The 25,197-nt window shown below is 40.0% G+C and overlaps 1 protein-coding gene across 2 annotated transcripts in view; it reads right to left on the bottom strand.

The window, feature by feature from the left end:
• Positions 1 to 4,775: 4,775 nt before the first annotated feature.
• Positions 4,776 to 25,197, bottom strand: part of LOC119735419 (dynein heavy chain 8, axonemal-like) — a 146,375-nt gene continuing 125,953 nt past the window's right edge. The window contains exons 70-87 of one of the 2 annotated variants that reach the window (XM_038209120.1): positions 24,898 to 25,002; positions 22,898 to 23,036; positions 21,595 to 21,709; positions 20,616 to 20,806; positions 18,687 to 18,808; positions 17,363 to 17,478; positions 16,265 to 16,467; positions 15,048 to 15,121; positions 13,591 to 13,743; positions 12,866 to 13,021; positions 12,184 to 12,300; positions 11,469 to 11,570; positions 10,601 to 10,761; positions 9,677 to 9,833; positions 8,717 to 8,869; positions 7,440 to 7,629; positions 6,969 to 7,090; positions 4,776 to 6,217 (exon numbers count right to left, since the gene is read on the bottom strand). In XM_038209120.1, coding sequence (XP_038065048.1) covers positions 5,930 to 6,217; positions 6,969 to 7,090; positions 7,440 to 7,629; positions 8,717 to 8,869; positions 9,677 to 9,833; positions 10,601 to 10,761; positions 11,469 to 11,570; positions 12,184 to 12,300; positions 12,866 to 13,021; positions 13,591 to 13,743; positions 15,048 to 15,121; positions 16,265 to 16,467; positions 17,363 to 17,478; positions 18,687 to 18,808; positions 20,616 to 20,806; positions 21,595 to 21,709; positions 22,898 to 23,036; positions 24,898 to 25,002 — 2,664 coding nt within the window. In that variant the 3' untranslated portion in view covers positions 4,776 to 5,929. The remainder of the gene's footprint in view (positions 6,218 to 6,968; positions 7,091 to 7,439; positions 7,630 to 8,716; positions 8,870 to 9,676; positions 9,834 to 10,600; positions 10,762 to 11,468; positions 11,571 to 12,183; positions 12,301 to 12,865; positions 13,022 to 13,590; positions 13,744 to 15,047; positions 15,122 to 16,264; positions 16,468 to 17,362; positions 17,479 to 18,686; positions 18,809 to 20,615; positions 20,807 to 21,594; positions 21,710 to 22,897; positions 23,037 to 24,897; positions 25,003 to 25,197) is intronic. The other variant, XM_038209121.1, reaches the window with a different exon arrangement.

The following is a 25,197-nucleotide window of genomic DNA, read 5'->3' on the forward strand; positions in this document are numbered from 1 at the left end:
AATTTCTTCACTTTTGGCCAAAAAATGAAAATCTTTGAAACTTGCAGGGAAGATGCCAAAGGGCCCTTAAACACATTCCCCTTCGAGTTTGGGACAGATGTGCCATTCAAAAGAAAACTTGCTCAGAAAATATGGGAAAATTTCAGTCAAAAATATGATTTTTTTTCTCAATAATTCAATGATTTTGGCAAAAATCCTCAAAATTATGGGTGTTTTAGTATTATTTGATGCTCCTCTTGCATCTAAAAGAATTTGTGCCCTATTTGGAGAAATGACAATTTTTGGCCGAATTTGAGTTAAAATGTAAGGCTAACCCCTTGCAATTTCTTCACTTTTGGCCAAAAAATGAAAATCTTTGAAACTTGCAGGGAAGATGCCAAAGGGCCCTTAAACACATTCCCCTTCGAGTTTGGCACAAATGTGACATTCAAAAGAAAACTTGCTCAGAAAATATGGGAAAATTTCAGTCAAAAATATGATTTTTTTTCTCAATAATTCAATGATTTTGGCAAAAATCTTCAAAATTATGGGTGTTTTAGTATTATTTGATGCTCCTCTTGCATCTAAAAGAATTTGTGCCCTATTTGAGAAATGACAATTTTTGGCCGAATTTGAGTTAAAATGTAAGGCTTACCCCTTGCAATTTCTTCACTTTTGGCCAAAAAATGAAAATCTTTGAAACTTGCAGGGAAAGTGCCAAAGGGCCCTAAAACACATTCCCCTTCGAGTTTGGCACAAATGTGACATTCAAAAGAAAACTTGCCCAGAAAATATGGGAAAATTTCAGTCAAAAATATGATTTTTTTTTTTCTCAATTATTCAATGATTTTGGCAAAAATCTTCAAATTTATGGGTGTTTTAGTATTATTTGATGCTCCTTTTGCATCTAAAAGAATTTGTGCCCTATTTGGAGAAATGACAATTTTTTTGCCAAATTTGAGTTAAAATGTAAGGCTAACCCCTTGCAATTTCTTCACTTTTGGCCAAAAAAACCTGAAAATCCTTGAAACTTGCAGGGAAGATGCCAAAGGGCCATAAAACACATTCCAACTCGAGTTTGCGACAGATGTGACGTTCAAAAGAAAACTTGCTCAGAAAATTTGGGAAAATTTCAGTCTAAAATATGATTTTTTTTCTCAATAATTCAATGATTTTTGGCAAAAAATCTTCAAAATTATGGGTGTTTCAGTATTATTTGATGCTCCTCTTGCATCTAAAAGAATTTGGGCCGTATTTGGAAAAATGACAATTTTTGGCCGAATTCAAGTTAAAATGTAAGGCTAACACCTTGCAATTTCTTCACTTTTGGCCAAAAAATGAAAATCTTTGAAACTTGCAGGGAAAATGCCAGAGGGCCCTTAAACACATTCCCCTTCGAGTTTGGCACAAATGTGACATTCAAAAGAAAACTTGCTCAGAAAATATGGGAAAATTTCAGTCCAAAATATGATTTTTTTTCTCAATAATTCAATGATTTTGGCAAAAATCTTCAAAATTATGGGTGTTTTAGTATTATTTGATGCTCCTCTTGCATCTAAAAGAATTTGTGCCCTATTTGAGAAATGACAATTTTTGGCCGAATTTGAGTTAAAATGTAAGGCTAACCCCTTGCAATTTCTTCACTTTTGGCCAAAAAATGAAAATCTTTGAAACTTGCAGGGAAAGTGCCAAAGGGCCCTAAAACACATTCCCCTTCGAGTTTGGCACAAATGTGACATTCAAAAGAAAACTTGCCCAGAAAATATGGGAAAATTTCAGTCAAAAATATGATTTTTTTTTCTCAATTATTCAATGATTTTGGCAAAAATCTTCAAATTTATGGGTGTTTTAGTATTATTTGATGCTCCTTTTGCATCTAAAAGAATTTGTGCCCTATTTGGAGAAATGACAATTTTTTTGCCAAATTTGAGTTAAAATGTAAGGCTAACCCCTTGCAATTTCTTCACTTTTGGCCAAAAAAACCTGAAAATCCTTGAAACTTGCAGGGAAGATGCCAAAGGGCCATAAAACACATTCCAACTCGAGTTTGCGACAGATGTGACGTTCAAAAGAAAACTTGCTCAGAAAATTTGGGAAAATTTCAGTCTAAAATATGATTTTTTTTCTCAATAATTCAATGATTTTTGGCAAAAAATCTTCAAAATTATGGGTGTTTCAGTATTATTTGATGCTCCTCTTGCATCTAAAAGAATTTGGGCCGTATTTGGAAAAATGACAATTTTTGGCCGAATTCAAGTTAAAATGTAAGGCTAACACCTTGCAATTTCTTCACTTTTGGCCAAAAAATGAAAATCTTTGAAACTTGCAGGGAAAATGCCAGAGGGCCCTTAAACACATTCCCCTTCGAGTTTGGCACAAATGTGACATTCAAAAGAAAACTTGCTCAGAAAATATGGGAAAATTTCAGTCCAAAATATGATTTTTTTTCTCAATAATTCAATGATTTTGGCAAAAATCTTCAAAATTATGGGTGTTTTAGTATTATTTGATGCTCCTCTTGCATCTAAAAGAATTTGTGCCCTATTTGAGAAATGACAATTTTTGGCCGAATTTGAGTTAAAATGTAAGGCTAACCCCTTGCAATTTCTTCACTTTTGGCCAAAAAATGAAAATCTTTGAAACTTGCAGGGAAAGTGCCAAAGGGCCCTAAAACACATTCCCCTTCGAGTTTGGCACAAATGTGACATTCAAAAGAAAACTTGCCCAGAAAATATGGGAAAATTTCAGTCAAAAATATGATTTTTTTTTCTCAATTATTCAATGATTTTGGCAAAAATCTTCAAATTTATGGGTGTTTTAGTATTATTTGATGCTCCTTTTGCATCTAAAAGAATTTGTGCCCTATTTGGAGAAATGACAATTTTTTTGCCAAATTTGAGTTAAAATGTAAGGCTAACCCCTTGCAATTTCTTCACTTTTGGCCAAAAAAACCTGAAAATCCTTGAAACTTGCAGGGAAGATGCCAAAGGGCCATAAAACACATTCCAACTCGAGTTTGCGACAGATGTGACGTTCAAAAGAAAACTTGCTCAGAAAATTTGGGAAAATTTCAGTCTAAAATATGATTTTTTTTCTCAATAATTCAATGATTTTTGGCAAAAAATCTTCAAAATTATGGGTGTTTCAGTATTATTTGATGCTCCTCTTGCATCTAAAAGAATTTGGGCCGTATTTGGAAAAATGACAATTTTTGGCCGAATTCAAGTTAAAATGTAAGGCTAACACCTTGCAATTTCTTCACTTTTGGCCAAAAAATGAAAATCTTTGAAACTTGCAGGGAAAATGCCAGAGGGCCCTTAAACACATTCCCCTTCGAGTTTGGCACAAATGTGACATTCAAAAGAAAACTTGCTCAGAAAATATGGGAAAATTTCAGTCCAAAATATGATTTTTTTTCTCAATAATTCAATGATTTTGGCAAAAATCTTCAAAATTATGGGTGTTTTAGTATTATTTGATGCTCCTCTTGCATCTAAAAGAATTTGTGCCCTATTTGAGAAATGACAATTTTTGGCCGAATTTGAGTTAAAATGTAAGGCTAACCCCTTGCAATTTCTTCACCTTTGGCCAAAAAATGAAAATCTTTGAAACTTGCAGGGAAAATGCCAAAGGGCCCTAAAACACATTCCCCTTCGAGTTTGGGACAGATGTGCCATTCAAAAGAAAACTTTCTCAGAAAATATGGGAAAATTTCAGTCAAAAATATGATTTTTTTTTCTCAATAATTCAATGATTTTGGCAAAAATCTTCAAAATTATGGGTGTTTTAGTATTATTTGATGCTCCTCTTGCATCTAAAAGAATTTGTGCCCTATTTGGAGAAATGACAATTTTTGGCCGAATTTGAGTTAAAATGTAAGGCTAACCCCTTGCAATTTCTTCACTTTTGGCCAAAAAATGAAAATCTTTGAAACTTGCAGGGAAGATGCCAAAGGGCCCTTAAACACATTCCCCTTCGAGTTTGGCACAAATGTGACATTCAAAAGAAAACTTGCTCAGAAAATATGGGAAAATTTCAGTCAAAAATATGATTTTTTTTTTCTCAATTATTCAATGATTTTGGCAAAAATCTTCAAATTTATGGGTGTTTTAGTATTATTTGATGCTCCTTTTGCATCTAAAAGAATTTGTGCCCTATTTGGAGAAATGACAATTTTTTTGCCAAATTTGAGTTAAAATGTAAGGCTAACCCCTTGCAATTTCTTCATTTTTGGCCAAAAAAACCTGAAAATCCTTGAAACTTGCAGGGAAGATGCCAAAGGGCCATAAAACACATTCCCACTCGATTTTGGGACAGATGTGCCGTTCAAAAGAAAACTTGCTCAGAAAATATGGGAAAATTTCAGTCAAAAATATGAATTTTTTTCTCAATAATTCAATGATTTTGGCAAAAATCTTCAAAATTATGGGTGTTTTAGAATTATTTGATGCTCCTCTTGCATCTAAAAGAATTTGTGCCCTATTTGGAGAAATGACAGTTTTTGGCCGAATTTGAGTTAAAATGTAAGGCTAACCCCTTTCCATTTTTATTTACTTTTGGCCAAAAAATGAAAATCCTTGAAACTTGCAGGGAAGATGCCAAAGGGCCATAAAACACATTCCCACTCGAGTTTGGGGCAGATATGACATTCAAAAGAAAATTTGCAAACAGTGTTTATGTGTATATAACCATTTTAATTCTGAGCAATTCAAATATTCCTGTAAAACCCAGAAAGCCACAAATGGAAATACATGTACAATTAATTACTTGAATGAATTGTCACAAATCAAACTGCATCATCTTAAACAGGAAATTTTATTTTAATTTCAATCAAAAACCAAAACCAATTACATGTAAATGGCAAGTTCCAAAATAGGTTAAAATTCTTAACAAGAAGTGTAACAAACTTAAGCAAAACAATTTGAAAACAAACATTTGGGCATGTTCTTTATCTTGGCGTTGCTGTACGATGTAATGAAGATATCAATATCAGAAATTCGATAACTTTAAAATACCTTATAATATCTTTATACTGCCATCCATTTGATAGCAAAAGAAAGCGCAGTAAACAGCATAGTTGTGATCTGATAGGGGGAGTTTGAAATTCAAATGAAATCCTTTTGAACTGTTTTACCATGTAATTTTTTTTGGATAAAGTAACTTCAAAGATAGCAGTGTTACTTAATATGGGTTATTAACTACCTTTTTTTCGAAGGCTGGCAAAGAAATCACTTTTCATGCGGGAAAATCTCTTCATTTTATTTTTGTCAAAACCAACGAGACCTTTATGAATCAATTAAAAATTCATTCAATTGAAATTTTAAAAATTCAATGAACAGATACAGAAACGTCTGCCTTGAACGAGGGAAATTGCTTGAGAAAGATTCAATGTAACTATAATAATACAAATAAATAATTAATGGAACAAATAATACAAAAGGAATTTCAAAGAACTTGCAATTTCAAAATGGGCTTCAATTTTTGTTTCACTTTGAACAATGTGCAATTGAGCCATTTTTTTTTAAACCAGTATTCACCTGAGGGAACTACTATCTAACAATTGGAACCAGTTTCTTCTCAACGGAACTTGTGTGAACTAGAAGGAACTAATACCCAAATATCTATAGGTTCTACTTGATGTAACAGAGTAAATAGCCAAACCCCCGAACATTGTGCAGTTATTAAAACCTGATTATTCACTTGACAGAACCGATATCTAACAATTTGAACCAAGTTCTACTCAATGGAACTTGTGTGAACTAGAAGGAACTTATATCTGGAGAACCAGGTTCTACTTGATATCACAGAGTAAATAGCCAAACCCCTGAACATTGTGCAGTTATTAAAACCAGTATTCACTTGACGGAACTGATATCTAACAATTAGAACCAAGTTCTACTCAATGGAACTTGTGTGAACTAGAAGGAACTTATATCTAAGGAACCAGGTTCTACTTGATATCGCAGAGTAAAGCCACACCCCTGAGGGTCCAGTGATCAGGATTCGGTGTGGTCTTGAGCCATATGGGAGTGATGTACGTCAAGTCAGTACGCTGTGGTTTCTTGTAGACGGGACACTGATAGAGACGTGGATCCTTGGGTGCTGTTGAGTTGATGGCAAACATGTGGACCACCGGCAGGTTGACAAAGAGGACCTTAGGGGTGGGGTCGATCAGTTTGCAATTCTTACGATCCCAGGCAGCACCGTCAAGGTATAAACCATGGATGTACACTCCTTCCTGTAACATGAAGAGCAAAAACCCAATTTGACTTCCTGTTACATCAAACATTAAGCTCATCACTTTATTTCTGGTGATTCAGGAAAGTGTAATCCTGAAGTAATCAAGGGGAACAATCAATCCCTAATCCCCTAAATGACTGTCTGATTAACCAGGTGATTTCCTACTCTAGGTTTAACTTTCCTCATCCAGGGGTTTGTGTTTGCCATTTGTTTTGGTATCAGTTTGAGTTTGACCACTTCGCGCCGGGATTATTTTTGCTGAAAATTTTGATTTTCGCAAAAGGCAAAATATTCCAGCCAGCATCTGATGTAGTCATTTCAACAGCGTCCATCATCGTGCCCGACACAAGCGCAAGTTGCGGTCAATCGATGATGATGATGATGATGAAATGTGTGTAAATAGAGTACCGAAGTGTGACGTCATTTACAGGCATGCAACAGGGAAGTCACAAAAAAAAGAGGAAATTCTAATCTTTCCAAGACTTTGTACGGTGTTTTTCTATTTTCAATGGCACACATTGGAAGTGAAAAAAGAGGAAATCAGCTGATCCGAGGAAAAGTTGCATGCCTGCATTTAGAACCGTGAAGTGTAGTGCAAGCGAATGGAGTACGTGCACGTGTTGGTTCATGGGCTGAATCACGCGCTAATGTCTTTTACACATGTGTGCATGATACACGTATTCACTTCTGTACTCTATTGAACCAGGATTGAAATGAGACGGGGTGAGTTGGTCAGTGTATCTACTTACAGTTGGAGGGGATGTGAGTTCTTCTTTGAAGGCTTTGAGTACATCATTATGCAGAGTGACCGAATCCAAGGCCCAGCCCTTGTGTGCTCTGGTCACCTCTTGACGCATCGCGGTCAGAAATCCTGAAATATATGCATCGTGTTAACTTAATTATAATAAGACATCTTAAGACTTGGAACGTTGGAATGGGAACACCACTTGCTCTGACTCACTGGGAGCATTCCACCCAATGGGAACACTATTTTTTAAGGCTTTGAAGACACTAAAATAAATTGTTGAAATAAAATACAAATCTGTGATTCTTAAGCAGAAAAACAAAATTGAAAGCAACAAGAGGCAGGCAAATGTAGAGTTGCTGCATAAAGCATACTGAAATTTTTAGTGGCTCTTGAACTAAGCACATCTTGTACAATTAGCAATTATTTTGTTTCTACTCCTTACATATCGGCACTCAGTTAAACTTAAACCAACCTTGCGGGTTGAAGAATCCAGTCATCCAGAAGACAGTGGGTCTACCTTCAAAGCACCAGGAGGAGAACTGACTGTTCCTCTCCAGTAACTCAGTGAACCAGAAGCCTAGAGTAGATGACTCCCAGGATAGCTTCCTCCATAGGGCAGGCACTCTGGCATCGTACATGTTATCAAGAGCATCACGTAGATTCTATATATACATGTAATAACACAATGTAGAAAGTTAACTTGTAATAAGACAATGTAGAAAGTAAACTTGTAATAAGACAATGTAGAAAGTAAACTTGCAAGCAATGATAAGCAGCAATTAATTTCAGCCTCAATGCTTCAATAATCACAACATATGCCACGCCCAATTAAAGGGGTGCATACCTGTATGTTACCCAATACCTATGTTCCCCACCTAACCCTATAACCCTTACCCTCACCCTAATTAACCCTAAAAATTTTGGGGGAACATAGGTATTTGGGAACATCGGGTCGACCCCCAATTAAATGACCTTCATCCATTAATACAATACCAAGCCAGCAAGGGCCAGCGGGCCGCCGGTGATATCAGGACATCACCGGTGGGATCAGCAGCCGCCAGTGGGATGCCAGTGGCCCACTTGATCCCTCACGAGGTGAAAAATGAAACTCACTACTATTGGTAGGCTGCCGTCAAACCACTGCCGTGCATTAACTAGTATCCAGAGGCTCACCAGTGGTAAGCCACTGATATTCTACAGGAGTGCCGATCGTCGACCGCTGGCTCACCGCTGGTATGGTGACCCACCGATAAATTACTGGACCGAGCCCAGTCTAATGTGGATTTTGCGATACTGAGATAATGGCTTTTCAATCAGTTAACGACCATAAATATGTTCGCATATACGGCGGCAGTGCATGGTTTGTCCTTGATCATTCCATGGAGCCTTTTATTTTATAGCTCCATGATCATACAGTCAGGCTATCCCCAATGCATGTGCAGTCGTTGTCCAGAGCCACCTGCCACCCATCAGAATTTGCGTGACGAGTGACGAGCCAGTTAAGTGCTGGAGAGCTACCTACATCTAAGAAAGCCACATTAGACTGGGCTCGGTCCAGTAATGAATTGTCGTTACTTTGCCACCAGTGGGCCACCAGTAAACCGATGAGCAAGGACGCTGGCTAGACACCTGTGTTTGTTGATGGTGGGCCACCCTTTTTGCCATAAGTGCACCATCGGTGGACCACTGGCCCTTCCTGGCTGGGTACTAGCTGTGTCCTCCACAGATGAACAAGCTTGTTCAACCTACCTCACTCATGATGATAGTTCCTTCGATAGCCAGTTTGAGATCAGTGAGTGTGCTACGGACCAGGCTGATGATACGCTGCATACGATCGATCTCCTGACGCAGGAAGATATTCATGGATGACAGGGCTCCCATCTTGACCAGACGCGCTCGCACCTGCAAGTCATGGAAACAATGTTAATTGTTAAGGAAAATCTTGGTGCCAATTTCTTGGAGAGACACGGCTTAATGAGATGAGTGTGCACAAAATGGGCTATTAAATTTTGTCTTATGGATCCAGATCAGGTTATTTTTCCAACAGGCTCTAAATATATTAAAGAGGTTGTGGAATGCTCGAAGACATTTCCGTCTTTTTTCGGGTATATGTAGTTTTTTAGGTCCTGTTTCGACCCGAACGTGCAATTTGTGTAAAAGTCATCGTTCGGGGCAGCAAACAAAACATAGTAAATCGTGACGTAATAAACAGGACTCGTTTATACTACGCTGCATCGGGAGTCCTGTTTATTACGTCACGATTTACTATGTTTTGTTTGCTGCCCCCAACGACGACTTTTACACAAATTGCACGTTCGGGTCGAAACAGGACCTAAAAAAACAGCTCTCAAAAGTGCCTTTTGTATTCATTTCATGACAGACACAATAGTCATTTTTATTTCATCACACCTTAGGCTACATATATACCCGAAAAATGACGGAAATGTCTTCCAGCATTCCACAACCTCTTTAAAAGCATCCAGTTTTAAAAGAACCTTTGAAGCAAAAAAAGTCACCAAAAAGATCAGCTTTGAAGGTAGCAACAAGTTGCGGTTAATACTGGAGAGGAAAAAAGATAGGAGTTGATAACGAAACGCACACTATTCATGTTATTAGCACAAGTGGAACACAGAATAACGTACATTGTTTTTTGTGTCCTATATATATGCCACAAGGCCAAGAGGTGTATCATCATGTTTTTCAACGTACCTCATGTGGTTTATAATCAGGTGGTAGTTTACTCAGCATATCTTCAGCCATCTTGAAGACGGTGGTCTCTCTAGTCTCACCGCCTCCTCCTCCGACATCCTTGGGCTGAATGTTCAAGATGGTGTTCAGTACCTCGATACCGGTGTTGCTCTGATACCTGTAAGATCACAAATTGACAAGAGAGGTTTCCATGAGAAATTTGCATGCTCCATTCTTGATATGTAACTTGAGAATTGTTGAGGATCATCTATTCGATAATCTTTATTGTTATATTATGCTTGGATACTGTACTTTCATTGGTCTAGAACAGCCACGTAGATGCATGTCACACACTTATATCCATTTTTACGTGGAGATCAGTGATATATCGCACTGCGTTCATTGCGCACTTTGCATGCACATATGGAACATGACGGCGTGCTAGCTTCGCACAATGAGAACTGCAGCGTCAACTGCTCAGTCTCATGTCCCCAGAACATCAAACTTTCAGTTATCAAAGGTTGTATCACAGTGGTTTATTTATTTCTCACACAGTAAGTTACAACCCTTTTAATATCTTTTTGACTTATTGGCACGATATAACAAAACAATTGTTGACTGCTGTGATATGGGATATGCCGTTTTAAACCCCTCGGGGCGCATACTACTCGGGTGCTATGCGGGTGTTAAAAACGTCTATCCCTCGGGTGTTAAAAACGTCTATCCCACATCACAGCAGTCAACAATTGTTAAATAACCACAGCATGGCACAAATTCAGAGGGGCTCTGGCGAGCACATACCTTTCATTTAATAAACTGAAGACCCTTTACTGATACAGCTAGTTTATGTTCTCCACTAATTGTCCCTCTTTTCGCCCCCAAAAAACCACACCAGATGTTTGGGGTTAAATTCTGGCACTCAAATGTCATGTGTGAGTGACTTACGTGATGTCTGCATTGGGATGCAACCCAAAGACCTCTGGTGTGTCAGTCAATGGCAGCTTGTCAATAAACTCATGATACTCCTGTAATGTCTTACACTTAGGGATGGTGTACCCCGTGTAGAACTTGAAGGTGTCTGCAAACATGTGCTCTCCAAACCACACCTATGATGATAAAATTACCGATTATTGTACATGTTGTGATAAAGTCCATTACAAGTCAATCAAAAGTCACCCAGTCCAAAGTCAACATTACTGGACCGAGCCCAGTCTAATGTGGCTTTCGGGAACCCGGGATTCACTGGTTCGTATTCATGAGCACCTTACTGAGATAATGGTTTCTCAATCAGTTAACCACCATAAAAAATATGTTCGCACATACGGCGGCAGTGCATGGTTTGTCCTTGATCATATCATGGAGCCTTTTTTTTATAGCTCCATGATCAAACAGTCAGGCTATCCCCAATGTATGTGCGTCATTGTCCAGAGCCACCTGCCTCCCATCAGAATTTGAGTGACGAATGACGACCCAGTTAAGTGCTGGAGAGCTACCTACATCTAAGAAAGCCACATTAGACTGGGCTCGGTCCAGCAATGTAGACTGAACTGTGACAAAGACATTGCTTGGTTATTGTTCATCAGCTGTTACTCCTGACCAGGGATGCGGGCTAGTCCATCACAAGTCTATGATACAAGTGCACTCACAAGGGACAGTGGACTCGACTACATCCCTGCTCGTGACCAGACCTGTGAATTGATGTGTGGTTTACATCTGACAGGACTTATGTGAACATAAGAACTCGGTTACATGCCGTCCGGTAGAGTAAAAGTAATGACCATTTGAGTAGATTGCTGTTATTGCCTATACACACCTTGGCGAATGTATTGAGAAGGCGTTTGTCGTAGTCATCAGTCACTCTTCCACCATACTGCACCTCACCCAGCATGTAGCGTACTGTGTTCCAGGACACTCCCTGTAGAAAGCAACCAATGAATTCAATAACGACCAAGATGATAATACATAACTGGCAATAAGCCTCATCCACTTTGTACTTGGGCGAAATAATGCTCATCTCCCCAATGCTGCACTGCATGCTCCGGCCACACATGTCATAAGCTAGCTAGTGCAAGTAAAGTATGACTCGTGCCACTATGGCCCTTCAGGCCGGCATTTATCTCCGGTTTCCTTGGCATGAAGTGACTGAGAATACTTCTATTCCCCCTGGATGGGATGCTAGTCCATCACAGGTTACTCCCCAGCTAATGCCGGTACCCATTTTATACACGCAGGGGGAGATAGAGAGGCAAGTTGGGGTAAAGTGGATTGCTCAAGGACACAGTATGGCCAGCAGCTGGATCACACTTCCGTCTTTTCACTATTAATATGATGGAAATTAAAAAAAATAACGTCACAAACCCTAACCACTAGGCCACACTTCCCTCTTTTCACTATTAATATGATGGAAATTAAAAATTAACGTCACGAACCCTAACCACTAGGTCACACTTCCGTCTTTTAACTATTAATCTGATGGAAATTAAAAATTGACAACATAAAAAAATTAAAAATCTTAGCTATTCTCATACCTTCTTAGGATCCATATCATCCAGGTGATTCTGAATGAACTGCACACTGGCTGTCTGATCAGCTGAGTTGAACTCATATGGGATGTTCCAGCCTAGAGGACCAAACTTGCGACGCTCCTGTTAACAGTTTGGGGAAAAAAAACAGAGCAAGTTTGAGCAAGAACTGGGATTAGCCATAGGTAGACAATTAGCTCTCTATAGTCGGTTTAGTTGATAATTCAGGACCAGCTTCCTTCACAAAATTTTGTGAAGGAGATTAGCCCTTCCCAGCGCCGTTTGGGCGGTGGGTACGAGCAAACGCTGGTTACCAATAGCCGGGCGCATATTATACCAGGCATGCAACTTTTCCTCGAATTAGCTGATTTCCTCTTTTACAACTTCCCATGTGTTCCATTAAAAATAGAAAAACACTGTACAAAGTCTTGGGAAGATTTAAATTTCCTCTTTTGTTTGTGACTTCCCTGTTGCATGCCTGTTATGCGGCAGAGAGACAGGATCAAGACAGACGTATCAGGCACATGCATTTTCCAGCCTGGGGAAGAAACGAAACAAAAACAAAAATACCTCCCCCCCCCCAAAAAAAAAAAATGTCCAATAAGCTCTTCCTTTACTCAAATTGAACAAAGACATTTGAAAAAAAAATGATGCTAATTGTGAGAGGTAAGACATTTTGGCAGGATACCTGTACGGTTGTATGGAGGAATGCCACAGCATACAGCATTGGTTTCCACTGCGGTTGATTACTGATGTCTAACTGATCCTGGGTGATGGCTGCAAAGGTGCGCTTCAGTCCCGCCTTGACGCCTTGAGGAGGCTCATTGGTGAACTTGATGGAGGACTGAAGGAAACACACAAGACGATCTTAAAGATGTGTTGTAATAATAATAATAATAATAATAATACCGGAGTCTTATATAGCGCACGTATCTACCAACAATTAGGTACTCAAGGTGCTGGACAATATGTCTATTATTAAAGAAAGGTAAATAAAGTTTTTTATGAGAAATATGAGACCCATTATGTAGCACCTTATAATGGTTTACAAGATGCTGCGGCGCATATTGCAGCCACTGCCAGAAACACCAGGGCAAACCTCTTCTCTTAGCGATAAGTGTAACTGGGTTCTTTTACGTGCATTACACAACACACGTGACCTATGGCTTTACGTCCCATCCGAAGGACGAAGCAATAATGGTAAAGTGCCTTGCTCAAGAGCACAAGCATCATGTTCCCACGGTCAGGATTCGAACCAATGCACCACAGCACACGAGTCGAACACCGTAACCACTGGACCACAGCACCCATGCTATTTTAGAGTGTCACCCCCAAAAAAATACTTTTCTAGCAATACTTAGAAGACAATTCTTATGAACTTAGGAGGGTGTGGGAGTTCGGGTATGTGTTTACCTGCAGGAGACTGATTGGGAACTGTGGGTGTTCCTCCGTGGTGATCCAGACTCTGAATGTCTCATGTACTGGTTCATGAGTCGTCACTGTCTCCAGTAGCTCATCCATGAAGTCCAGACCAAGATGACAGTTCTGTAGTAGCACCCAACCTCCCTGCAAGGCATTAGGAGTACTTTATTTTGCATCTTAAAATTTGGACGAGTCCAAATCCATTTACCAAATTTTGAATTTTCTTATTGCCGCATCCAATTTACTTGGCTACGGCTTCGAATTACACGCACCAATCTAGGGCAAGTTCGCGCAAGAACTATTGTTGACTGTTGGTTAACCATAGTTCGACTAAAGTTAGCCCGAACTCTGTCTAGTCGACGGTGGTGGACTACGCTAGTCGACTATTTGGAACCAACCTACTGGGGCTGGTTGCATCCCTGGTAACCAATAGCCGCGCCCATTCATAACGTACAGCTGGGAGCCAGGATCCAAGAGTTTTGCGATGACATTTTGACCAGCGTTTGACTAGAGACGTTCGCACGTTGCTATCAGTGCGCAGGCGTAAGGTACGTCACAAATCAACCACTAGTCGACTAATGGTCCTTGCCCGCAGTGACTGAGGCCACTTCCAATAGCTGAATCCAGACACATGATCACTGTACACTCACGAGGCCCCCTTCAATGGAGAAACCATTGTACATGCTATTGTACAAAGCAACTGTCCCATGACGGATTATCTGAACAATAGCTAAGCACAATGCTTTCACCATTGAAGGAGGCTTTCATGATAGAATTGATAGTGTGCTCAGATTGGTCCACAGCAACATGTGTTACTGCCAGCCAAAGACAAGTGTGATTTAAATGCAGACTGACCTTAAAGCTACAGTCCATCATTTGCAGCTAATTAAGTAACTGACATAATTATTGTTGAAAAGCATACTTGGTTTACAGATAGTAATGGGACTAAACTCCCTGTGAAATAACTCTTTCTGGCAAGCTGTTATTTTGAAGAAAACAATGAAAAAATGCCTTTCAAACGATGCGTCTAAAGGCGCATCGTTGGAAGTTTCCATTAGTAGTTCATTTTTAATTTGGCGAAGCGCGCGCAAGTGTTGACACGACGCACACGTGCGCGCATTTGCTATAATTCGTCGGTTCAGTGCGCGACATCGCGTAGCTGCAATCGGCTCAGTGAGAACATGTCTCGGATGCTGAATTGAGGCCCAATTCCAAACATGACTCGGCAACTTTTGATTTGAAATCAAGATCTTAGAATATTGTTTTTTCGGAATATACAGCATTCACTGAGCTGAAACTTCATCAGGTTAGTTGTTCAGCACCCTTCTTTAGATTCTGAGCACTTTTGTTGCTTCAAACGAACACAATGCACAAATTACAAATGATGCATTGTACCTCTAAAGCTGAATTAAGGGGAAGCTGATGTCCGATTATACATTGCTACTTACCCCAGCCATGGACTGTGCCACTAATCTCCTGGCATGAACTTCCTGTCCCTGACCCATGGAGATAGCTCTACATTCTGATAGAAACAAAAAAAACCCAAAATTACATTGAACACATGCACAGACGATTTGTGTAAATTTCCACATTGGCGTAAAAAATCAGCTGCTAGTGTAATTGATCCTTTAGCATGTGTATTACATTGTGTTTCGTCGTGTGCCTGGCAGAAGGGCATATGCGCATACGCCCTTATGCGCGAACGCGTCATCACCAAAATGTTCCGAGCAAAAGGGCATATGCAGAAAACTGCCTCTCTTTGAATGAAATCTTAACATATCCGTCAGAAATTAACACACGTTGCTCCAAAAATTATATTTAATACATGTGACAAATTTCAAATTTGTACGATTATTAATACGTGGGGGAACATTGGACTCATAATATATGCGTGGGGGAACATTGACGCCTTTCAATGCAATTTTTTTGAAAAGTGATTCCGCGTCAGAACGCTCATCTGCCGGGCACCTGGCGATTTACTCCTCGATGAATCAATAAAGAGTGCTGGACGGTTTGGGGCGGTATGAGGAGTATCAACAGGCAGGGCAGTTTGGGACGGTACAAGGGCTAAAGTTCAACATAGATCTATAGTTTTCATCCAAAGTATTACAGGTTTGTAATTAATAAAATAGTCTATTGTAAGTTTACTCAAACCAGAAAAAACAAAAACAAGATACACGTATCATTCCGGTAGAAGTAATAATAATAAATAATAATAATACCAAAGTCTTATATAGCGCACGTATCTACCAACAATTAGGTACTCAAGGCGCTGGAAATTATGTCTATTATTAGAGACAGGTAAATGAAGTACATGAGAAATATGAGAACCATTATGTCCCACCTTTATAATGGTTTACAAGGTGCTGCGGTGCATTAAGCAGCCACTGCCAGAAACACCGGGGCAAACCCCTTCTCTTGGCGATAAGTGTTACTGGGTTCTTTAACGTGCATTACACAACACACGGGACCTACGGCTTCACGTCCCATCCGAAGGACGAAGCAATAATGGTAAAGTGCCTTGCTCAGGAGCGCAAGCACCATGTTCCCACGGTCAGGATTCGAACCCGTGTACCACGGCACACGAGTCGAACACCGTAACCACTGGACCACAGCACCCCACAAGTAATGGATATACACTTGGCAATTGATACATCCGACCTACCAACTTTGAGTTTCTTAGCGAGTCCTTCAATCTGGTTGGTGGGGTCGCTGCCCATGGACAGGAAGCAGATGAGAGGCGTCCTGATGTCACCTTCCTCCCACGTCTTCTCCAAGTCTAAGATGACTGGGTCTGCGTATCTGGCTCCCATGGAATTAGCGATGTACTTACGAGCTTGGGGGATGACCCTGTCTGTACACCAACTCCTAAGGAGCACCAATAGTAAATTTAAGGAATCAAAATGTGACGTAATATCATTCAGCTATTTGATAATCCTAATCTTGCTAGATCCTTTCATTTTTTTTTATTTGTTGGGTTAGTTTGCTATTCATTATCACTCTAGGAGGATGACTGCATTAAGAAGTGCATCAGAATTATAAAATCATGGATGTCAGATGTAACAGGGACAGGAAAAAATGAACCCAAAATTTATGGAATGACTCATCTAGAAGTTTTCTGAGGATATTTGCAGAATTTAGGAAGTAGCACTTTCAATTCAACATAACTACAACTTACTGCAGAAAATCATGAGCCAAGCAGCACCATGATATATGACAGCCCATGACAAAAAACAGGTAAAATCAGCAATTTCAAACGGCCTTCACAGCAAATGTTGATGAAATGAAAGTCAATTTTAATACGTAAATGTGAGATTCAGCATCTTAATCTTTCCTTTTTTTATATGATTTCTAAATCGAAATAAATATATATTAAAAGTATATAACCATGGGTGAGATTAAATACATGATCTTTGGAGGGGCTGGGAATTACAGTTCTGGATTGGTGTCAAAAGTAACACTCAGGTTACTGGTGGAGTGTCATGGCCTAAAGATTAAGAGCACCAGGCTCATGCTCTGGTGTTTCAGTGGCGTGGGTTCGAGCACTTGTGCTCTTAAGCAAGGCTCTTAACCATTATTGCTTCGTCCTTCGGATGGGACGTTAAGCTGGAGGTCCCGTGTGTTGTATAAGGCCTGACGCACGTAAAAGAACCCAGTAACACAGTGTTTCTGGCCTCCTAGTTATACTCCCTTGTGGAAGTCCTCAGGAGAAGTAACACCCATATTACAGAGGATTGAGGATTCGATTATCTATTGTATTTACCTGACTAGGAGTAGTTTCTTGAATGTCTCCAGCGTGTTGTAACCATCAGGTATGACCTCTTCCTCAGGAGCGTCCTTATCATACCAAACCTTCCATGCCTTCTCACTACGCTGGATCTACAACACACACCACACAAAGCATGTCAAGTGATGACAGGGTTTTTTTTATTTGGAAGGAGTGCCTTTCTTTTCATGAGATATGCCAACAACAAGGCCCAGGGCCACTGAAGGTGGTGGCTTAAAAAAGAGTGAAAGAGCTACGTTGTCTTATTTCTTCACGGTTAGAAGCCAGCCCTCTCGTTTTTCCAGGGCAACTTTCAGATATAGCACCACTAATGAATCATTAGTGATTCCTCCTGCTATAAGTGAGTGATTATAGCAGGAGGTCGTGGGTTCGAGTCCCACCCGAGTGATTTTTTTTCCAACTTTCACTCGGGAGGTAACACACTGAGTATACTGAAAGGTTTGCGGAAACACCATGTGCGAATAATTTCTCAACGAAGAGAATGGTTCTGAAAAGAACCAGAGGTATAAACTCGACGTTCCGGTCAGTATGCTCTGACCGTCTTCAGGAGAATGCCTGAACTCTAAGAAGGTAAACACTTATGTGGCAGCAGCGAAAGCGATTATTTAGTATCTCCACCATGCAAAGCCTCAAATCTTACTTACATGTACACTGAGTATACAGTGTTTAAACGTCTGTGAAGGGCAAAACCAAATTTGATTTACATCACCCCGACGCAAAAATTCCATCTTATGAAAACTAATGAATCAAACGCACGGTTTGAGGCAGCACAGCGACTAATGGGTTCAGAAATTATGTAAGCACAAGACTAGCCCCAAAGTATTTCACACGCTGAATGAATAGGACTGTGATTCAGGCGCGGTTCTACGGGGGGGGGGGGGGGGGGGGGGGGGGGGGGGGGGGGGGGGGGTCTGGGGGGGCTGTAGCCCCCCCAAATTTTGTCTAGCACCCCCAAAATAAATTTCGTAAAAAAAAAAATAGCATTAGCAAAAAGAAGGATTGGGATGTACATGCGAACGGTCTCCCCCTAAAGAAGTAGTCGTGACAAGGGTGCATTAGTTAATATAGTGTAAATGATTTTAGGATTTTAGTGGCGCTTCCCATTGAAAATATGGCATGAGCCCCCCCCCCCCTATTGATTTTCGGAGGCCTAAGTGTTTGGAAAAAATAACCGGTCAACATTTCAGCACGCCTCCCTGAAACAATTCTGGATCCACCGTGCTAGCCCCCCAAAATATTGGTTCTAGAACCGCGCCTGCTGTGATTCTATGGCACACTGTTCTTCATGCAATGTTTCTACCTGGTTAAGGACTTCCTGGAACTGTTGCAGTTTGCTGAGTTGGACCAGATTCAGCCACGTCATGTCGGTGATCCATTTGAATGGCTTGGGTTGCACAGCCTTCAGGTCCAGTGCAGCTCCACCTAAGCGTAAAAACAATTGCAAGAATTAAGTCAAATCATTACAAAAAAAAAGCATTGTAACTCATCATCACATAACAGTCTGGAAATCTACTGAAGATGGTATCATATAATATTAAAGAGGTTGTGGAATGCTGAAAGTCGTTTTGTTTTTTTATATTTTTTTTATTGTAGAGTAGACCCATATATATCTCATAATAACAAACTCCCATTGTTTTGTAATGTGCGTTTATGTGTTTATAAAACTGAAATTCATCGAGTAATTTGTTGGTCGGCGAGCGCATAATTGAAATCAACAGTCGTCAGGTTCTTCGTAAAAATCATAAAAATCGTGACGTAATTTTTTTTAAAAGGACTCGTTTATACTACGCTGCATAGGGAGTCCTGTTTATTACGTCACGATTTACTATGTTTTGTTTGCTGCCCCCAACGACGACTTTTACACAAATTGCACGTTCAAGTCAAAACAGGACCTGAAAAACAGCTCTCAAAAGTACCTTTTGTATTAATTTCATGACAGAAACAATAGTCGTTTTTATTTCATCACACCTTAGGCTACATATACCCGAAATATGACGGAAATGTCTTCGAGCATTCCACAACCTCTTTAATACTTATCTAAAGGATGCACATTATTCATCAGAATTCAAGTCACAACTGAATGCACATTTTACACTTTGCATTTTCCGCTGTATGATGTGGTACATGTATAGACTAATCCCAAAAGCAAAATTAGTGGCAATACATGCGCGCAGGTTGTATGTAAGCACTAAGTCCTCCGGTGACCAACTGAATTTTCAAATAACACATACACATACAATTAAGACCTCGTGTAGCACGAGCCAGTATTGTAGTACTCGTACTCGGTACTCGTACTCGAGTACTACTCGAGTACTTTTTTAGTAGTACTTGTACTCATACTCGTACTCGAACGTCAAAGTACTCGTACTCGAAATGACAATACTCGTACTCGGGCAGCAAAGTACTCGTACTCAACATTTCGAAATTGTACTCGAGGGTCAAAGTGATGGTACTCGAATAACTTACCACGGCCTTATTTTATCAGTTTGAAATGGTTGATTGGCTTGTGGAGAAATGGAAGTTTCATGATTTTTCTCTGTGCATGTCCGGACAAACAAATTTAACAGCTAGCCGTGAGTGAGTCTGTACATCGGTCTGACTGGGCCTGGGCCAATTATGCACAATGAACCATTTGCCGTATTCGGAAATACAAGTACTCGTACTCGGAAGTACAAGTACTCGTACTTGTACTCGTACTTGTACTCGTACTTGTACTCGTACTCGGAGACCTGTTCTTGTACTCAGAGGTACAAGTACTAGTACTCGTACTCGTCAACTTAAGTACTCGGCAGTACTCGGTACTCGGAAAAAAGTACGCGATTACAACACTGGAACGAGCATGGCAAGCCAAAGTAAAGTCTGTCCCGAGCATATGGCCCATCACACCAGCGTTTATCTCCAGTTTTAGTAGCATGAGGGATGCCAGTCCATAGCAGGTTACTCCCCAGCTAATGCTGGTGCCCATTACACTCTTGGTAGAGAGGCAAGTGGGAGGCAAGTGGGTGTGAAGTGGCTTGCTCAAGGACACAACATATGACCAGCAGCTGGATTTGAACCCTTGACACTCTGATAGTGAGTCACGAACCCTAACCACCAGGCCACACTCCCATGGTGCCACCTCAAAACTGTTGATAGCCACATCAGTTTACGGCTTCAGTTCGGGCATTTACACACAATCTAAGTAAATTCCTGAAGCCAAACTCTTACTTCCAGTTAGTCTTACATGTACCTTTAATGAGTGTCTGGAACTCATTGTGCTTGACATTGCCAAGTTGTTGGTCAATCTTGAGAGCCAGCTGTAAGGTGAAGAGGAACTTGTGGTTCTCGTACAAGCCACGGCAGGAATACTTGAAGATCTCATAGGTCAGGTACTCGATGATGTTGGAGATGCGCTTAGCTGGAATGGGAGACTTCTCTGATCTGTTAAATGAATCAAGAACCGACATCCAACGACCACGGACTCATTTTACTCAGCTTTACAAAGAAAATATAAAAAAGTTAGAGACCCTAATGTTTTGAAACTTGCAGGATCCTTGTCACAAGCAAATATTGACAATGACTCTGTCAGGGTGAGAAATTTTAGGGTCTCTAACTTTTTTAATTTGTAAATTTCACGTCAATCCAGTCAGTAAGCAGTTTGCAGCAGTTATATTTATGCTTTTATTGTTTAAATTTTTCCACCTGGCACCTGGCACTCACGCAAAGACAATACAATTTTCTGCAAAATTTAGATGAAAAACATAGATTTCCAGCCGTAGAGAGAGAGATCACATTCCCCAGGTAGTCAGAAGCACAGAAAATATTTGCTTGGCGAAAACAGGTTTCCAGCCATGGTTTGCAATGCATCACTTGTTGGTTTTCTGTTGATTCTAGCTTAATTAGCTCATCGATAAACAATATGTTTAGTAGCCGAGCGGTTAGAGCGTGGAGCTACGCAGTGGAAGGTTGGCGGTTCGAATCCCATTCGGACCAAAAACTGGAAAACTCTCTCTGACGACCCAAGAGTAAAATGGGTACCTGATTCGTTCAGGGAAGGTAAGACGGTGAGAGGAGAGGACTGGTCACTGCCACTCATATGCCGCGCCCAAGACACAGTGGACCTCTAACATCCCACTGCCCCTACGGCCAGTAATGGCTATGGGATCTTTACCTTTACCTTAAACAATATGTTCTGCTGGGCCTCAGTAAAAGTACAGCAGGATTCCTACCTTGCCATGGACAAATCGAAGACGCCCAGGAACTGCTTGAGAGAGGTCTGGTACATGATGTTCACCATGCTCATTTCAGTGATCAGGAAGTACAGGATACTGCCTCGTGATGCAACTATACACAAGAGATCAAATGCAAATAGATTCATCTGAAAACTGTGAACAGTTTGTAGTAACACTAAGGAATGTCTTGGGAGAAGTAATTAGAAGAAGGTTCTGAGAAGAGCAGGGGTGTGAGTGACCACTGACAGATATGGCTGAAAACAGCTGAAAAAGGTGTAAAAAGCTGAACTTTTGTACACAGCAAGTGAGAGAAAAAGCTGAAAAAAAAGCTGAAATCAGCTTTAAAGCTGAGATTTCGCACCCCTAAATTTTCAATCAGTGATATTTTATACTCATTCTATTTACTCAAGCTTTTACTTTATTAGCACCATTATATTGTATTACACTGTGTTTATTCACTGAAGAATCAATTAGCCATAGACAGTGCTCGGGAAGTTCAGGCTCTACAGGGAGAAATGCACCGGGTGCTTTCGGACGTTACGGTGACTAAAGGGTTAGTGGTGTTTTTAACATTGTGACCTGCAGCTTAATCATAGCCTAGCTACCGGTTCTTACTTTACAACATGTAGTGCATTTTAGAATGCCACAGTCCAGTGGTTACTGTGTTTCACTTATGTACGAAGGTGCGTAGGTTCAAACCCTGCCAGGAACATGGTGCTTGTGCCCTTGGGCATGACACTTAACTACAATTGCCTCTCTCCACCCAGGAGTATGCATGGGTACCTGTGAGGGTCGAGGACCGATTGAGCGCTGATATCGGCTGCCGCATGGTCTAATGGCCTGATGAACAGGGTAATAATGTAAAATGCTTTGAGATTGTTGATACGATGGAAAGCACTATATAAGCACAATAATTATTATTATTTTGCTAAAACAATCGATGCTGAACAAAGACACAACCCAGGCTTACAAAAGCTAGCCGCGAGAGGGCTGCACATCCAAAAGTTATAGACAGGAAATATCAAGAGGCCTGCATATCTTGTAAAAAAGTGACTACATTTTGGGATCCACACAGCAAAATGACATCTTCAAAATAAACTCTGCATTCTTTTCACAATTAAAAAATTAGACATATATGCATAACCCTTCATGTCATGATAAACATGATCTTTGCAGAACATTACCATTCTCGGTATCCATGCTTCTCAGATGAGTGTACTGTTTCAATCAGCAAATGCATCTATTGTCAGAAAAACTTCCTTGGCAGAATTCATAGTTTGTTGTTGGGGAAAGCACCCACCTGGTCTGAATTCTTCTCTTGCCTCGTTGATCTTAATCTCAGTGTCTGCTGCCACCACCAGCTTGTCAGTCACTTCCTCTGCAGTCTCCTTGGTTGTGGCTAGCACCGAGATGAGAGATTCGTCCTCCACCAGGGAGCCCTGGAAAATGCAATCAGTAAAACAAAGAAGTCATTCCACGACTATGACTGCTAGATTTTTAAAGAAAAATAATGCCAGTGATGTCCCTATCATCAGGCACACAGCTGGGAATTTAGACAAAATGAAGACATTCAAAACCACACAAGACTTTGTACAGTGTTTTTCAATTTGTAATGGCATTCATGGGAAGTAAAAAACAAGGAAATCAGCAGATCCGAGGAATTGTTGCATGCCTGTATCATGTAAAATGAGAGCAACTGAATGAAAGGATTTATTCTTTGGAAACTAATTTGTGCTTTGGGAGCAAACAGCAATTATTTTGCAGCAAAACAGATGAAGGACTTTAGTGAGACTGAAAATTCTTTGTGTCAAATTTTGACAAACGTGTTAACACAATTGCCATGGAACAATGTTTGTTTATAATGCAATTGCCATTAACTACATGACATGTGCTCTGATGGTTGAAATGGAATGTAGGATTATCACAAATCGAAATAAAACATTTTGGAAGCACACACTTCCAACTGTTTTCCCAACTGACACTTTTACTAATGCATTTTTTTACGAAACATATTAAACTTTACATTTCCAAGACAACTGCTGTTTTTTTTAAATATAAGATAGAGATTAAAAATGTTTGTCACTCCAAACAGTTTTTAGAAAGGCATCAGACTTGTCAATCATCAGAAACAAAATGATCATCACTCATTTCAAAGTAAGAGCGTTCCTTTTTTTTCATCAGAAAATCAACAAGGTATCAATGATGCCAGACAACCTTGACATTTGAAAAAAAATACCCAAAATTCAAACTTGTTTGTTCACATTAGGGTCACATAAAGAGTGATGAAAGGGCTCATTTAATAGTGGAACCATCCAAAAAGTCTGTTACATATGCTTGCTTGAAAATTCCCTAAGGACTTGTGCTGAGGTACAGCATTTGCATTTTGCTTACAAGCCTGAATGAACAGTAATTCTTATTAATAAGTATTACCGTAATTATGGTCATTAGAGTAATTCTTATTATTACGGGGAATGGTATCTTAGGGGGACATTCCCATAGGGTAGTGCACAAAATGTTTCCAACTTTAAGACCCTAACTCAAATTTCCCTTATCCTATCCCCACAAATTCTGGTACATTTACGTTTGGGACCATGAGCAATCAATCTAGCCTATTTGGGACAATAACATTTTGCCTCTAAATTGGAGTTGTGACATTAGGGAGACATTGAAATGTCTCCTTAATGTCCAGTATGCATGTCTCTTCAGGATATAACTTATGACGAAAAATGCCTCCTTAAGAGAACATTAACAGGAATTATAGTTTTAACTAAATCTAACATAGGTCTTAATAATTATAACCTAGGAATGACAGTTCCATACTTTGAGCCTTGTAGCCCCTTCCTCCATCACATCTCTATGGAAATGGACCTTGACTCTGATTGCTGTCAACCAAAAGGCCAAAAAAAAAAGTCTACGGTTTCTGGTATAGAGCTTGCCCAAAAAGTGGTGCGGCGACGCGGCTTCTTTTTTTTTTTCCCTGATTTTTTTGCTTCAAATGTTGACTGCAAATGGTGCCCGACTAAACTTAGTGCAAAAATATGGGAGTCCAGAGAGGCCACATAAAGCTTATTCTCGACCATAACCCAATCTAAAAGCACGTTAAAATTGTGCAGCAGCAGGATTCCAGTCAAACCAGTGAGTTTGGCAGTTTTGAGACATCATCTTTCATTGAAAATTTTTTTTTTTTCATTTTGCCGACGTGCATGGCTACGGCGACGCACGCGCATACCAGAAACCGGATACTTTTTTTTATTGGCCTAAGAATTGCAAATCAAATATTTTCTTTTGCCCATGACTGACCTGTGTGCTGGTGAGTCTGAAGAGCAGGTTGTCCTCCAGTTCCTTCATCTTCCTCTTGTTGGCCGTCACGTCCTCCATCAGCTTGGTCCGCTCAGCTTCCAACTCCTAACAACACAAGGAGACATACATCAATAACTAGGAATGTCCAAGGTGGGTTGATTTGTCGCAAATGGAAGAGTTTTAGAAAAGGGATATTAAGTCTGAATTTCAGCCAAGGAAATTAATTCTAATTAAAATAAGAGCATTTTGGAACTACACTTTCAAACTCGAAAGCTTTACTACACAAGAACAAAGGAATGT

Source organism: Patiria miniata, unplaced genomic scaffold (genome assembly GCF_015706575.1).
Source record: "Patiria miniata isolate m_02_andy unplaced genomic scaffold, ASM1570657v1 HiC_scaffold_29, whole genome shotgun sequence".
In the NCBI taxonomy this organism is placed as follows: Eukaryota; Metazoa; Echinodermata; class Asteroidea; order Valvatida; family Asterinidae; genus Patiria; species Patiria miniata.